Genomic DNA, 14,920 nt, shown 5'->3' on the forward strand with positions numbered 1-14,920 from the left:
CCTAATTCTCTACAGGAGAAGCACGAATAATTCCCGGCTTAGAGCCGCATTTCGTTCGGACATGCTCCTGTTCATTCACAGCTATTCTAAAGAGCGGGATTCCTCCCTTGATTTCGACGGGCAGCTCTCATTTCCGTCTCAGGGAGACCAAAGAAATGGCTTCCAGTAGTTACTCTGGTAATTTCGCATCTCTGTGTTTTCTTCAAGCCACGAGAGGCAGGTTGGGAAAACTACAATCCCCGACACCCTCTGCGGCATGACAAGTCTGCCCCAACGTGGGCTCGCTGATTGGCTGTTTTGGACGTGACGAATCCTGTTAGTTGAAGCCGTCGGGCGTCTGGGGTGGGCTTAGTATGAATGGCAGGAGCTACTACCAATCTGTTCTTCCGGACTGCGTTAGAGGCTTCTAAAACGTTTGCCGGGAGAAAGACGTCATCGCTGACTGCCCAAGATGTCGGGGATTCTGAGCACGACGTTGAGCGGTCTCAGCAGCGACTCGTACTGCGAGATTAGCCACTACCGGGACCAGCACTTCAAAGTAGGAGCGGGGTTGCTTTGCACATGCTCTGAGCCACTCTTTATTTTGCTTACCCTGCAGTCGGGAAAGAAAGGCGCTCTGCATGTCCTCAGAGACCCTCGACCTTTTATGCCCATTTTCTAGGTGTGAAGAAAGGCGCACTGCCTGTGCTCAGAGGCACTTTTGTTGCTCTCTCTTTAAACCCGCCAGATAGGTTTTCCCGGGATCGGCGAGCGGGGGAGAAGAAGAGACCCTTTGGGCATGCTCAGAGGTCTTCTACTTTTCATGCCCATTTCCTAGGAACAAACTTTAGGGTCCAGACTTCTGCTGGCACCTGCTTCGTGGCCTTAGCTGCCAATCTTAGACGTCTTCCTCCTCTTCTAGTTTGGCCTTTAATCTTTTGAGTGCAGACCGCTTACTTTTACTTCTGTAAACGTTACTTTTCCAGTCTTAAGCACACTCAAAATGGCTGACTTTTTGTATGGTGTTGGTGCCTCACACCTGTTGGTGCTAACTGGTGTAAACAAGAATGTCTGGATGGGCATGGGGCACTAATTCCTTTTCTTTCTCCACTTCTCTGCCTCTTTCCCAGGGGAGCCGCTATCTGCAGGAGAAAGCTCTGAAGAACTCCTGCACGCTTTATGTGGGCAACCTGTCCTTCTACACCACAGAGGAGCAAATCCATGAGCTTTTCTCCAAGTGTGGGGATGTCAAGCGCATTGTCATGGGGTTGGACAAGGTGAAGAAAACCCCCTGTGGCTTTTGCTTTGTGGAGTATCCTTGACCTCTGGTTGTGGCTGTGGCTGTGGCTGCATTACTGGGCTGATTGCAAGTGAGGAGGGAGTAGAGTGAATGATTGTATAAAAATCTATATTAAAAGCTACCTGCAAGGATGCTACCAATAGGTTGAGAAGAAGGCAAATCTGTACCATGTTACTACTCTAATTGTGTATGTGTGTGGGGTAGATGTGGGGTGCTTATTTATTTAAGCTTAGCTTGCATCTGTTCATTGCACTTATGTCATTCTTCAGAAAACTGAATACCTTATATGAACATAGGAAGCTGCTTTCTCTACTGAGTCAGATTACTGCTCCATCTAGGCTGGTACTGATAGCCTGTCTCCAGAATAGCAGGGCTGGGGAAGCCCCCTTTAACTGGAGATGCCCAGGACTGAACCTGGGGCCTTCTGCCTTCAAAGCAGGTGCTCTGCTGCTAAGCTATGGGCCCCCCAACAGAGCTTGCAGCCTGTACAGATTCTTTAGCCTACCAGCTAATAGAATAGTGTGATCCTGTTCTCTGGATAGGATGTTACCTGCTAATTGCATTTTCCTGGAGGCGAGTGTGGCGATCTGACATTCGGCTCTGCAGTTCCCTTTCCCCTGGCCAGTTAGCATTATCCTCCTCAAATAGTCCTATGACTTTTCCTTAAAGTGATATTCCAGATACTACACAAGAGCGGAAGCTGAGCATTCTATGCGGTTCATCAATGGCACCCGGCTGGATGACCGCATCATCCGAACAGACTGGGATGCAGGGTTCAAGGAAGGGCGCCAGTTTGGCCGTGGAAGGACAGGTGGCCAGGTAGGGAGTGCTTGGTTGTACAGATCTGGGGTGAAGTGGAGGCTTTTGCCTTTGATTTATTGAGAAACTGGGGCCTATGTAGATAGCAAAGGCATAAAGTTGCCTCTGCCACATCTATATGGAAACTGTTCAGAGCCACTGTAGTACTTCTCTGGAAGCATTGCAAGGCTATTTGTGTTTGTTTGTTTTTTAATGTGGAAGCCACAAAAATGTTTGTTTGTTTGTTGCTTTTTATATACTATATAAAATCTCAGGGTGGTTTACAACCTAATCAAACCAAAACCTGAAAATCGTATAAACAGATTAAAATTACCACAAATAAAACTTTAAACTAAACACCTGATAAAACAGGTGTGTTTTCAAAAGTTTTAAAACAATCAGAGATGGGGAAATTCTGATTTCATTTGGGAGTGTGTTTCAGGGCCTCGGGGCAACCCTAGAGAAGATCCGGTTTTGGGACACCACCACACTAGCTGGTGGCAACCAGACCTCTGCCGATGATCTTAAGAGGTGGTGGGGTTCATGAAGAAGAAGGTGCTCTTTTAAATACCCTGGGCCCAAGCTGCTCAGGGCTTTATAGTCAATAACCAGCACTTTGTGTTTTGCTCAGAAACTAATAGGCAGCCAGTGTATTTCTTCTAAAATAGCAATAATATGGTCTCTACGGGTGGCCCTGGAGACCAACCTGGCTGCCGCATTCTGCACCATTTGCAGTCTCTGAACTATGTACAAAGGCAGCCCATCATAGAGCACATTGCAGTAGACAAGCCTGAATGTTACCTTCATATGCACAACTGTTTTAAGGTCATGCAAATTATTTATCTCCATCTGTTTCCCTCCCTAGGTACGAGACGAATATCGGACAGACTATGATGTGGGCAGAGGTGGCTTTGGCAAGATTATTCAGATGCAGAAGACGAATCAACAGACTGTTATCTATTAAAAGCTTTTTGGATTGAGGGGATGGGTGGGTTGGGGAAAGGAGGAGACAAGGTGGGCAGGATTCTCTTTGGCCTGTTGTGTGTACTTGTCCTCCAAGAGAGCAGAGGCATCCCTGGATGGATGCACAGGAGCATGGTGACAGAGTTCTGGGCAACCTGCAGCCTTAGGCCCCTTCTCTTATGGTGACCCCTCTCCCCTTGCCCTCCACTCCATTCTGGCTAACTCAGGTGGGACCTTCTGTGACTTCCATGCCTCTTCTGCTGTATCCAAGGACCCCAGGTGCTTGCTTGTTCCAGCTGGGGTAGGGTGGGAGAGAAGAACATGGCCTGTGAAGTCTGGGTGCTTATTTGGTCTGTTTTGCTTTTCCTGAGTCATAACTAGAATCCTGACTTATTGGTGGCTGCTGGTGGTATTTTCTTTCTTTTTTTAAATAAAAGAGAACTAAATAAACTGTGAATCCTGTAACATTGGCTGTGGTCTGTAGTAACATGGCAGGAGAGAGGGTAGGAGGTGACCAATAGCTCTCTGCACTTTGGAGCTCCAAAAAGTGACTTCTTTGGTCTGTGGACTGCACCTTCCCATTTGAATGTGTTCCTTGGACTGAGAAAAACTATTAAACTGGGGATGAGACCTTTTTGTTTTGGATATCTGGGAATCTCTCCCACCTAAAGGGCAGGATTCTGCGTTTCCTGCCTTTTGTTTGTAGAGCTCAATTGTTACCTGGTAGATGTATCTCTGCAGTGACAGGTACTGTCCTGGTAATCTTCAGCCTAGTCTATGGAAGGAAGTTGCAGGTACTGCCACTAGGGGAGAGCTGTGTGTCTGGCACCAGTGTTCCTGGTAAGAGGGAATCCCAGATGTTGACTACAGCTCCCAGAATCCCTAGCTGCAGTGGGCTTTACCTGAGGATGCTGGGAGTTGTAATCAATATCTGGGATTTTCTGTTAGAGGGAACACTGTCTGGGACCCAGTATTAATTTCCTGCCTGGTAGAAGTGAAGCTCTTAATCATTCCTTCTTACTGGATGGTGGGGAGGCTCTGACTAGAACAAGCAACAAAAGCTTGGCCCTGTCCCAATTAGGAATGACTATATTATTTATCCTGCATCACACTTATGCCCCTGTGCACACAGGGTTTGCAGTCTAGGCAGCTGCATTTTTATCTGGGTTTATAGGTACCCAATCCCAGAGGTTCTGAGTAGCTCACAATAAACTTAAGCACAACAAACTGTGATATTCTTTGTGGAGTTGAGAAGGCAGCAATTGTGGGGGAGGTATACTGTAGACTGACCGATGTGAAACATGCTGTAGTGCTCTCTCGGGCGAGAACAGGTTCTAGAAAGGTAATGCAGTAATTTCCCCAGCTCAGCTCCAGCACCCACTGGCTGCAAATGTGGCCCTGTTGGCCTGAGGGGAAATCCCAAGTCCTGGCTCAGCCACCCTGGCCCTCCCTACCATACAGAGTTTAATGGCAGAGGAAAAGATTAGGAAGCCCATTCCCAGCAAACAAAAGCAGCTCTCCTAAAGCCACATTCCAGAGGGATATGCTAGTCTTCCAGCAAATGCAACTAAGAGTCTTGTGGCACCTTAAAGCTAACAGATTGATTGCAGCAAGAGTGCCCATGGACCAGAGTCCACTTTGTCATGTGAAGTGCTTTATCTTCAGTTGGCAGGAAAGTCAAAGGTTCACATATATTTATATCCTGTGAACCATAACTTGGTTAATCACCATAAGGTCTGAGCGATTGAGAGGAGGGACTGACATCCTACAGTCTAGTTTTGGGAAGCCAGCGTGGGCAGGTTAAGGATGTTCTGAAAGCCAGCCCTAGTGCAGAACTGTGGGCAAGAGAGGAGAAATGAGGGGTACCCTAGAAGCCCAGGACTAGCTTCTTGGAATCCCAACGTGAGACAGCAGCCACGCTGCAAGGTGTGAGTGAAACTGCCACAAGACTTACATTCTTACGAGGATGTTGAAGCCAAGTTATCTCCCTGGGTTTAAAAGCAGAGCTGGCCACTAGCAGGGAATTCCAGAGTTTGAGCCGCCCATCTTGTTTCTTTCCTAGTCTGCAGGGCAGCCCCAGTGATGACGAGCATCTCAGTATGTTTCTTGGTTAACTGCTGCAGGTTATTGTGATTTCCCCTTGGGTAGATATTACCTTAGAAATATTGAAGATATTCCCCTTAGGGATGGAGCCACTCTGGGAAGAGCAGAAGGTTCCAAGTTCCCTCCCTGGCAGCATCTCCAAGATAGGACAAGATTTTTTTTTATAGGACAAGATTTTTTTTTATAGGACAAGATTTTTTTATTGAACCAACAAACTACCAAAGCATACAATACGTTGCCAAAGCACAATTATATACAAAGTGGTTGTTTGTACATGATATATCTACAAAGATTTACACACAAGGATTTGGAAACTCACAAGGTTATGAAGTATATGCAGGTAGTACTGTAACTCGGGGGTGGGGGATTTCAAGGCACATCAGGTAATCGGGGGGGGGGGGGGTTTACGTCCAATGTCCATTTCCACAATTTGTCCCATTGCTGTTTAGAAGAGATACTCTTGTCTTTTTGCACATAACCATACAAACTTTTCCAGAAGCGATTTACTGTCTCATCTGCGTGAACCTCTTGGTCGCGTCTTCCCTCCCTATTCCTATGCAGGAGCATTGCATAAATGACATGCAGGTTTACTAACCTGATTACGAGAAGGGGAACGTTCCAATTCCCTAGTATGAGGGCACCTGTTCCGTCCCGTTTCCTTGAAGGTTTCTTTCTGGGACCTCGAAAGGAGGTTCTATCGCTCAAACCCGAGGTTAGTTCTTCCCAAGTCTGTTTTTCCAAATCAGGCCACTCTAACAGCTTGCTTACTCCCTGCCAGACTCTTTTGGCTACCACACACTCTTTGGCTGAGAGAGATTCTTGCCTGCAACCTTGGAGAAGCCGCTGCCAGTCCGTGTAGATAATACTGAGCTAGATGTACCAATGGTCTGACTCAGTATATGACACCTTCCTATGTTCCCTGTGATTTTATTTTTTATTTTATGGCTCAGAAAAATACAGCTTTTATTTTTGAATGAGCTCTTTTGCCAAAGAAATGCAGAGCTAGCAACTGATAGAAGTGAGACAGAATCAGACGTTGCCAGCAGGAGGCACTAAAAGGCTATACTTTGAATCCTGATTTGACCTTTCCAAGGTCTTGCAACAGCTTTTTCCTGATAGGAATTTAAAATCAAGACAAAGCACTCCGGGTGCTTCCCTTGGCAATTTGAAAACCTAAACTCCTAAGAAGGGAACTCCTCTTCGCACAGAGATCTGAGGGCAGGAGGAGATGAGAGAGGCTATTAATTTCCACTTTGTAAAATTGCTATGAGCTCTTGTATTGTGTCTCACCTTTCCCTGAAGTTGGTTCCTGTTGCAATTTTTTTTAAAAAGTAAGCAATATTGATGACATGAAAGCCAGAGCCAAATCAATTCTTACCCCAGAGGCCACTGTTCTCTGGTTCCTCCCAGCAATGCCCTGCCCCTCAAATATCAACCCAATGTATCTTCTCCATGGTCTCCCAGCCACGCTAATCTCAACCCGCATTCCCTGCCTTCACTTAGGGAAGAATTCACCCCCTTACCCCAGGCAGGTGAGTTTTGGCAAGGCCCCAAAGGCTCCAAGCCAAATTCCGTCTCACAGGTTCAGCTCCTACGGTACTCGGGGCCAGCACTTCTGCTTCCCAGAAGGGTGGGATCTTTCCTGGTGTCGTAGACTGCCTCTTGGAAAGGCAAAGAGCACCAAATATTTAAGCCTATTCCTGCCCTATGCATTCAGCCTACCGAGGACAATGCACACCACCAAACGGAGGCTGGTGACAGATGATCTGAGGATGGGAGTTCTTTTTTTGCAAGTGTGGATAAGAGTTAAATAGCTACACACTTGCCAGGCAGCCAATTTATCATTATGGGTGGTTAACGTTTTCTTGAAATAAATAAATAGTGAACAACTAAAAAGCTGAGCACTGAGGCTCATGGTTGCTAAGAAGCACATCGGCCCTGACCTAGATCTGCCTTCTGATCCTCAGTTGTGTGGAGCAGACTGTGTAGTTACACTGTGGCGAGGAAACCACACTCTGGTTTTAAGTGTCTGCAGGACCATAGTATGCTTTTATTCTGCATTCTTGCAGGGCTTGTCCGTGGCATGGGAAATGAGCAACCCTCAAAGTAAAGGGGTGCCTTGAGTGTCACAGAACATGCAGGGGGTCCCAGGTTGGGATCTCCAGTTAAGAGGGCCAGGCAGCAGGCTAACTGAGCCAAAGGGCACCTTTTTAATGTAGTGATTCTCCTTATTGAGCAAGGGGAGAGCAACTGGCTCTATCCATCCCCAGCACAGCATCCCTCCAGTGGCTGTTGAAGGTGTCTCTCTTATGTTTCCTTTTAGCCCGTGAGCCCTTTGGGGACAGGGAGCCATTTATTTATTTTTATCTAAGTAAACTTCCTTTTTCTTGTTGAAAAGCGGCATATAAATATTTATTTATTTATTATTTATTTATTTGACTTCTATACCGCCCTTCCAAAAATGGCTCAAGGCGGTTGCATTCTTGCAGGCCGTTGTTGATGAGAATGGCCCTTCCTGGCCTCCTGAGAACTTGAGGAGTGGCTGCCGTGCAAGGTAGACAGTCGAGGGCTGGATGGGCCAACCCAGGGATAAGCTGGTGGGCATATGTCCCTATCCTTTTTCCTTGCTAAGGCCCAAGCTCTTCAGACACTCAAATATTTGCTTTAAAACATGCCCTTAAGTAAGAGGCTTCTCCTTGGCCTGCCTTGTATGGTAGTCCAGATCTCACATTCATGCTTCTTGTGTGCTGTGAGCTGCACCTAGTGCAAGGGCTCTGGCCCCGAGAAGGCAGATAAGACCAGTCTGAGGGCATCAGACTTTGGCTGCCACTGGAAGGTAGCAAATGTTTCGTTATCTTTTGGCTGCGAGTGGCAAAATGTCTCAGGCCTGCCCTGGGACAAGAATGTAGCTAGCCTTGACCTGCTCTTGTCTCCACTCCGGTGCTTTCCCAGACAGTCTTGAGGGTGGCTGTCTTCTTTACAGTCTTGTGATCTCTCCAGCATCCCAAGAACCCCACCCAAGACCATCCTGCTTTGAGCATCTCATTTGCTTCTGAAATAAAAACATGATGCAGGTAGCGACAGGAGCTTGACGGCAGAGCTGAAGAAAGCAGCTGATGACAGCAGGTGGGGGCTTGCCTCGGGTAGAGCAGAGCATGCTGGGTAATGTGGTTTGCGACTGGCAGCAGAGTCTGGCACACACAGGGCTTTCCTTCGTGCGTGCGTTTGCCGAGAAGTGAGCTTTGGCGAAGCACATAAGGAGCTGTGAGCCAGCAGTTGCTGGCTGGGAAAGAGGAAGTGCTGCTGCCTCCATGGGGATTTCTTTGAACTAGATGCAGACACGGGGGCTTTGACAGAGCATCCGTTTTGCATGCACAACAACTCCCAGATTCAGTCCCCTGCAGCATCTCCAGGTAGGGCAGGGAAAGCCCCTGCCTGAAACATCACTGCTGCCAGTCAGTGTCGATCATGGACCAAAGAACTAGATGGACCAATGGTTTGATTCCGAATAAGGCAGTTTCCTCTGTTCTACAGAAGGTGCTCCAAACGCACAAGCTCATCTCTTCAGTCCTCCTGCAGATGTTGGCCTGCAACTCCCATAATCCCTGGCTATTGGCCACTGTGGCTGGGGATTATGGGAGTTGTGGTCCAAAAAACAGCTGGGGGGGGGCCTAAGTTGAGCAGGCCTGGGATAGCTGCAGCAGAAATGCAGAAATCACTCGGCAAAGTTTTTCCTTGAATGGAGATTAAATGATATGGGAAATTAATAGCGATATCGCTAAAAAAATATTGTAGCGAATATGGAGAAAATCACTAAAGTGACTCTTTAGTCACTTTAAACATGATTAAACTTTTTGTTGTTGACTTTCACTAGGGGTTCTCACTTGAGTCCTCAGATGTTTTTAGGCTACAACTCCCATCATCTCCAGCCACATTGGCAAGGTCACTGTGACAGGGGATGATGGGAGTTGTAATTCAGCCACATTTGGGAACCCAAGTTTGAGAACCCTAGACTCTCCTACACAAAGAACACACTGATCTCTTATGGGGAGAGTATCATAGATGACTGTAACTGTGATAATTTGATGTGTTCAATATCAGAAGGTGAGAACAGTTTCCGAATGAGGAAATAAGATATGCAAATACACACAATGTCTAGTTTAACAAACTATATATAATTACAAGAAGGAAAACAAATTTAGTGATTTTATTCAAAACTGGTTTACATGTATTGGGAAGGCAAAGCTCACTTGTCCTCTAACATAACACATGCTTTTAACTGACTATAATGTCAATTACCAGTGATACCCAGTCAAAATAAATGAATAGTTGTTTCAATAATATTTTGATTTTTAAAAGTAGGAAAGTTAATTAGAAATGAATTGCTATTAAGGAAGCAGAAGCATCAAAAATATTTGGCAGCACTATGCTCTGAATCCTCTCTCCTGGGTTGCTTCGGTAGCATATCTGAATTACTCAGCATTTGCCAGAACATGTATAATGGATGGCACTAGGGAAAGTTGAATGAGGATCGATGCACCCACTAATAAAGAAAAGATGTTCCCTGAAGTCCCTTTTAGATTCCAACCTGTAGGGCAGCAGTTTAGGGGAGGAGATACCTGGGCAAGCCCACCCCAGACAACTGGACGCCTGTATAATGCTTCATGTGGTGGGGCAAGCTGGAAAGGAGAACATCAGGAACTATTCCAAACCTCATTGATAGGGAACCAGAGGAACTGTGGAAAGAAATCAAAGAAGTTGTTAAGGAGGAATGTGAAAAGAGACTGCCAAAGACCAAGGAACAGAAGAAAGCAAAATGGATGTCAGAACAGACGTGGAAATTGCGAAGAGGAGGAGAGAAGCCAAAGTCAAGAAAGATAAAGACCTCAGGAAGGAACTTAATAGGGAATTTCAGAAGGCTGTTAGAAGAGATATGGAGCAGTACTACAGTGACATCTGTAAAGACCTTGAGGATGGAAATAGACATGGAAAAACAAGGGAAGTTTTCCCAAAGATCTTTGAACTCAGAGGGAGGTTCCAACCTCGAATTTTTATGTTAAGGGATGCCAAAGGACAGATAGTAACTGATTCTGAAAAAATCAGAGATGGAAGGAGTATACTAAAAATCTGTACAGCAGAGATGTCAACATCCGATACCCTAGAAGATATTCCCTACTTGCAAGAACCTCTAGTACGGGAAGATGAAGTTGGATCAGCACTCTAGTCATTACCAAGTCGGAAGGCTACAGGAACTGATGGAATAGCTACAGAAATATGGCAGGCAACAGAAGAAGAATCAGTCAAGGCTCTAACCAAACTATGCCAGCAAAGTTGAAGAACGACACAGTGGCCAACAGATTGGAAGAGGTCAGTCTACATACCCATACTAAAGAAAGGAGACTGAACAGATTGCGCAAGCCATCATACAATATCCTTAATTTCACATGCTAGCAAAATAATGCTCAAGAAGATAATCCAACACAGATTAGAGCCCTACGTGGAAAGGGAAATGCTGGATGTTCAAGCTGGTTTCAGAAAAGGCCGAGGAACAAGAGACATCATTGCTGATGCACGCTGGATAATTGAGAAAGCCAAAGAATACCAAAAAGTAGTCAATATGTGCTTTAAGAAGCCACAGTCCAGACGGAACATGGTGAAACAGACTGGTTCCAGATCAGCAAAGGAGTAAGACAAGGCTGTATACTTTCTCCTTCTTTATTCAATTTATATGCTGAACATATACTGAGAGAAGCTGCATTGGAAAATGAGCGTGGTTTTAAAGTTGGAGGATGAAACATCAATAACCTGTGTTACGCTGATGACACCACTCTGATAGCTGAGAATGCAGATGATCTGCAAGCTCTAGTAATGAAAGTCAAAGAGCACAGTGAAAAAGTGGGACTACGACTAAATGTTAAGAAGACTAAACTAATGACAACGGGTACAGCAACCAGCCTCAGAATGAAGACATTGATGTGGTGGATAGCTTCTGCCTTTTAGGATCTATCATCAACAGTAAAGGATCCAGTAGTCAATAAATATGTCGCAGACTAGCACTTGGCAAAAAGCACTTGGCTAAAGGATGCCTCTGACCGTTGCAGTGGACTAACAGCAGGAGAAAGGGCATGCCCTCAGCTCCTCTCTGTAGGCTTCCAGCAGCATCTGGTGGGCCACTGCGTGAAACAGGATGCTGGACTAGATGGGCCTTGGGCCTGATGCAGCAGGGCTGTTCTTATATTGGTAGGGTTGTAATGCGAAAGCTGGACTTTGAAGAAGCAAGACAGAAAAAGTATTGATGCTTTTGAACTTTGGTGCTGAAGAAGACTTTTGAAGATACCATGGACAGCCAGTAAAACGGGGGTTGAGTCCCCAGATGTTGTGTCCAACAATATCTGGGGAACCCAAGTTTAAAGACCCTTTGTCTAGGCCAGGGGTTCTCAATGTATGTTACTCCAGATGAACAACTCCCACCCCCCCTGCTACAACTTATTGTTGCTGAGGATTATGGGAGTTGTAGTTCATCAACATCTGGAATACCACATGTTGGGAACCCCTGGCCTAGGCAGCTCCCTGTACGAGTCTCCTGATAATGGGCTGGTGGATGGCTTTTAGGCACTAGCACTGGGCACAATAGCTCTCCCGTGGTCACCTGTAACCCAGCATCCAGGGGGACATCTTAGGAAGAGGGCTCCATGTCCCCCCACCCTCAAAAGTGGAAGGGGCAGTTAATTCACTATGGCTGAATATCAGGCAGGGGTGTGGGTAATAATAATCAGAGACACTCTTACCTCTGGACTTCTGGGCCAAAGTCCAGGGCCTCCACAGCCCCTGGTGGGAGCAGGGGGAGTCCCCAAATCCTCTTTAATCTGTCCTGGGTGGTGTGATTGCCTGGCCGAGAATGATGATGCTTAATTTGCAGGGGAGGAGGCAGCCTCCAAAGGCCTTTAGGTCCAGGCTCCAAAATTACCTAGGTGCACCTCCTAATAATAATAGTTTAGGATATATCACTTTCCAACAGAAAGGTTCTCAAAGTGGGTTAAAAATAAATAACAATAGGGAGAGAGCTTAGTTCTTTGTTCTCAAAGGGCTCATAGTCTAAAAAGGAAACACAGAGGCAGGCGCCTGCAACAGATGCTGGAGGGATGCTGTGCTGGGGGTGAATTATTGGGCCATTTGCTCTCCCCCAGTTAAATGTAAGGGGACCACCAAAGGTGTCTCCTTGTCCAGTTCGCAGCGGTCTAATAGGGGGAAGACTCGCTAGAGCCTCCCTGTTCAGAGACAGCCTACCTCTGAATACCGGGTGCGGCTGCCGGAGACAAATAGCGGATAACGGCTGCCTTTTCGAGTCCTGCTTGCAGGTCTTCCCAAAGACCTGGGTCTGTTCTTTGGTCGGCCACTGTCAGAAGCAGGGGGGTGGGCCTGCTTTGGTCTGCGCTACCAGCAGGCCTTAGGGTGGCCGGGTGGAAAGGAAAGCGGCCAGCTAGGGCTCTTATGCCATTCACAGAAGGGAGACCTTCGGGCGGGTGGGGGCAACTTGTTCTGCACATGGGGAAGGAAAAGTTGCATCTGCGGGAATTCCCCCCGACACCCACGCAGCGCACAGCGGGAGGAGGAGGAGCCCCCTCCCCCTCCCTCGGGCCGAGCAGCCTGCGCCCCGCCCCCGCCCCTCCCTCTCCTCCAGCCCCTCCCCGCCGGGCTCCCAGCTCCTTTTCGGCTTTTGCTGCTGGCGAACTGCAGGCAGCGGCGAGTCTGCTCTGGCTGGGGGTGAGATTTGTGCGGGACCCGGACGGAGCCCTCGGGGGCGGGCTGGGCATCGGTGGCCACGGAGGGGAGCGGGGCGGGGGCCGCCGGTTGGTCGCGGGGGCCGGGGGCCGCATGCCCGCCCGCGCTGCCCAACGGGTTTCCCCCTCCCGCAAGCGGAGCTCTCCGTTGCGTCAGCCCCGGCGGAGGCGCTGCTTTCCCCCTTCCCTTTCCCCGCCGCTCGCAGCGCTTTCAGCGGCTGCTGCGTGCCTCCGGGCAGACTCCACAGGTGGCGCTTCCCCTGCCGTGGAGGGAGGCTGGTGGGTGATCTGCCCCGTAACTCCCGGGGGCTTCATCCTCTTTCACCCTTCGCCGCACGGGTGCGGGCGGCTGAGACTTGGGAGGCTAGAGAAGCGCGCGCTCTCTAGGCTCAGGGGCACGCTTGTGGCCCGATTCTGCCGCCGCCAACTTCTAGTAATATTTTAACAAACGTGCCGCTTTTCAACCACAAGACGAAGAAGTAGTTCTCCGGCGGGAGCTCCACGCTGCAGGTTCCCAGCGCGGAAAGCGAGACCTGCCCGCCCAGGTAGGGGAGTCTGGCGAGAGCCGCCTCCGGTTGGAAACCTCGTTCCGGCTGGGCGGCCGTTGCGCTCCTGCTGTGGCTTCTGTGCGGGGGTGTAGCTAGAATTGGACGGATGAGTTCAAAGAACCAGCGCCCCCACCCCAGCTCCATCCTCCCTTATTTTCTTCATTATTTCCCTCCGGGGGCCACCAGGGAGAGGGGCGAGTGGGCCCCCTCTCCTCAGGTATGCCTCTGCTTCTGAATAACGTCCTTGCTGCTGTGCACCTCTCTTCCTCGCCATAGGCACGTGGAAGGGGAGCAGGTAAGCACCGCCAGCTGTGTGCCTGTTGCCCCAGGATGGGGGCTCCTAACCTTAAGTCTCCTTTGGACTACAACTCCCATCACCTTCCGTCATTGTGGCTAGCGATGATGGGGGTTGTCGCCCAACCACATCTGGGGACCCAAAATCGAGGACCCCTGCCTCATAAGAGGTCGGTTCACACAAATCAGGGTGGCACAGCTACAACCTGTGTCTTATGGACTACGACTCCTGTCCTCCCTAGCCACAGTGGCCAGTAGCCTGGGACTATGGGGGGGGGGAGTAGTCCAGCAGTTGTTGGAGGGCTGGAGTTGTGCAGTCCTGAAGTAGACCTTTGTACTTGTGGCAGTTGTCAAAAGGACTCATAGTCTTTAAAGGTGCCACAAGACTTGTGAAGGTTTCGAGAATGACGCAAGAACTGAATGTTAGCAGACATCCTCTTGCTAGCTAATCATCTTTCATTATCATGTCAATAATAACCAGCTGTAAATCCTGAGACTGTAAACCACTGAAACGTCTCCTTTTCTAACCCTGTCCAGATGTTGCTTTATATGTGCATACATATATGTCCTGTACACGTGCACATGTTTGTATGAGTGATTTGCACATGTGTTAGACAGATTTTCATTATGGTGCTTGACCAGAAATGGTTCATAACCATTACAGTTCATAGCGAGCATACAGTCAGTACAGTCGATCTATCAAACTAATCACATTTAGATAAACAGTTTACGTAATAATGTAAACATCTTTGCCTAAACAATTGAGGGCGCCTTGACGGATTTTATACGCAATAATGCAGAATTTAGCAACGCAGAAAGTAACAGAAGCACTCTTATCAGCAAAAAGATCTGTCCATAAAATTCTAAGGATCTTCCCGGTAAACCTGATAAAAGGGGCGGGTAAAATCAATTTACTGTGGGGGTTGCTATAGAAAACACAGTGAAATAAAATATGTGCTGCATCTCCTGAATCTCAGGGCCAGGGGCACCTGCACAGATGATGAGGGATCTTTTTATATCTGTCCTCCAGCCATGCCGAATGATGGAAAAACATTGAGATAGGCCAGGTAAAAGCTCTCTCAGGGTAAAAACACATGCCGATGTGTTGGCATGTCAAGTTGGAAAGATAACTTGCTGGGGATAGAGAAGGGGTT

General features: G+C 47.9%; 2 protein-coding genes across 5 annotated transcripts in view; both read left to right on the forward strand.

The window, feature by feature from the left end:
* Positions 1-367: 367 nt before the first annotated feature.
* On the forward strand, positions 368-3,505 carry NCBP2 (nuclear cap binding protein subunit 2). Its single transcript, XM_053274292.1, has 4 exons — positions 368-538; positions 1,110-1,291; positions 1,960-2,098; positions 2,943-3,505. Exons 1-4 carry the CDS (start codon positions 452-454, stop codon positions 3,039-3,041), a joined length of 507 nt encoding a protein of 168 aa, XP_053130267.1. The 5' UTR covers positions 368-451; the 3' UTR covers positions 3,042-3,505.
* A 9,275-nt stretch (positions 3,506-12,780) lies between these two features.
* Positions 12,781-14,920, forward strand: part of SLC7A3 (solute carrier family 7 member 3) — a 34,908-nt gene continuing 32,768 nt past the window's right edge. Inside the window, exon 1 of one of the 4 annotated variants that reach the window (XM_053273347.1) lies at positions 12,781-12,907. The gene's annotated coding sequence lies outside the window, so the exon portion shown is untranslated. Of the gene's footprint in view, positions 12,908-13,023; positions 13,470-13,636; positions 13,768-14,920 lie in introns of those variants that run through there. The other 3 variants (XM_053273344.1, XM_053273346.1, XM_053273345.1) reach the window with 3 other exon arrangements.

Source organism: Hemicordylus capensis, chromosome 11 (assembly GCF_027244095.1).
Source record: "Hemicordylus capensis ecotype Gifberg chromosome 11, rHemCap1.1.pri, whole genome shotgun sequence".
Classification (NCBI taxonomy): domain Eukaryota; kingdom Metazoa; phylum Chordata; class Lepidosauria; order Squamata; family Cordylidae; genus Hemicordylus; species Hemicordylus capensis.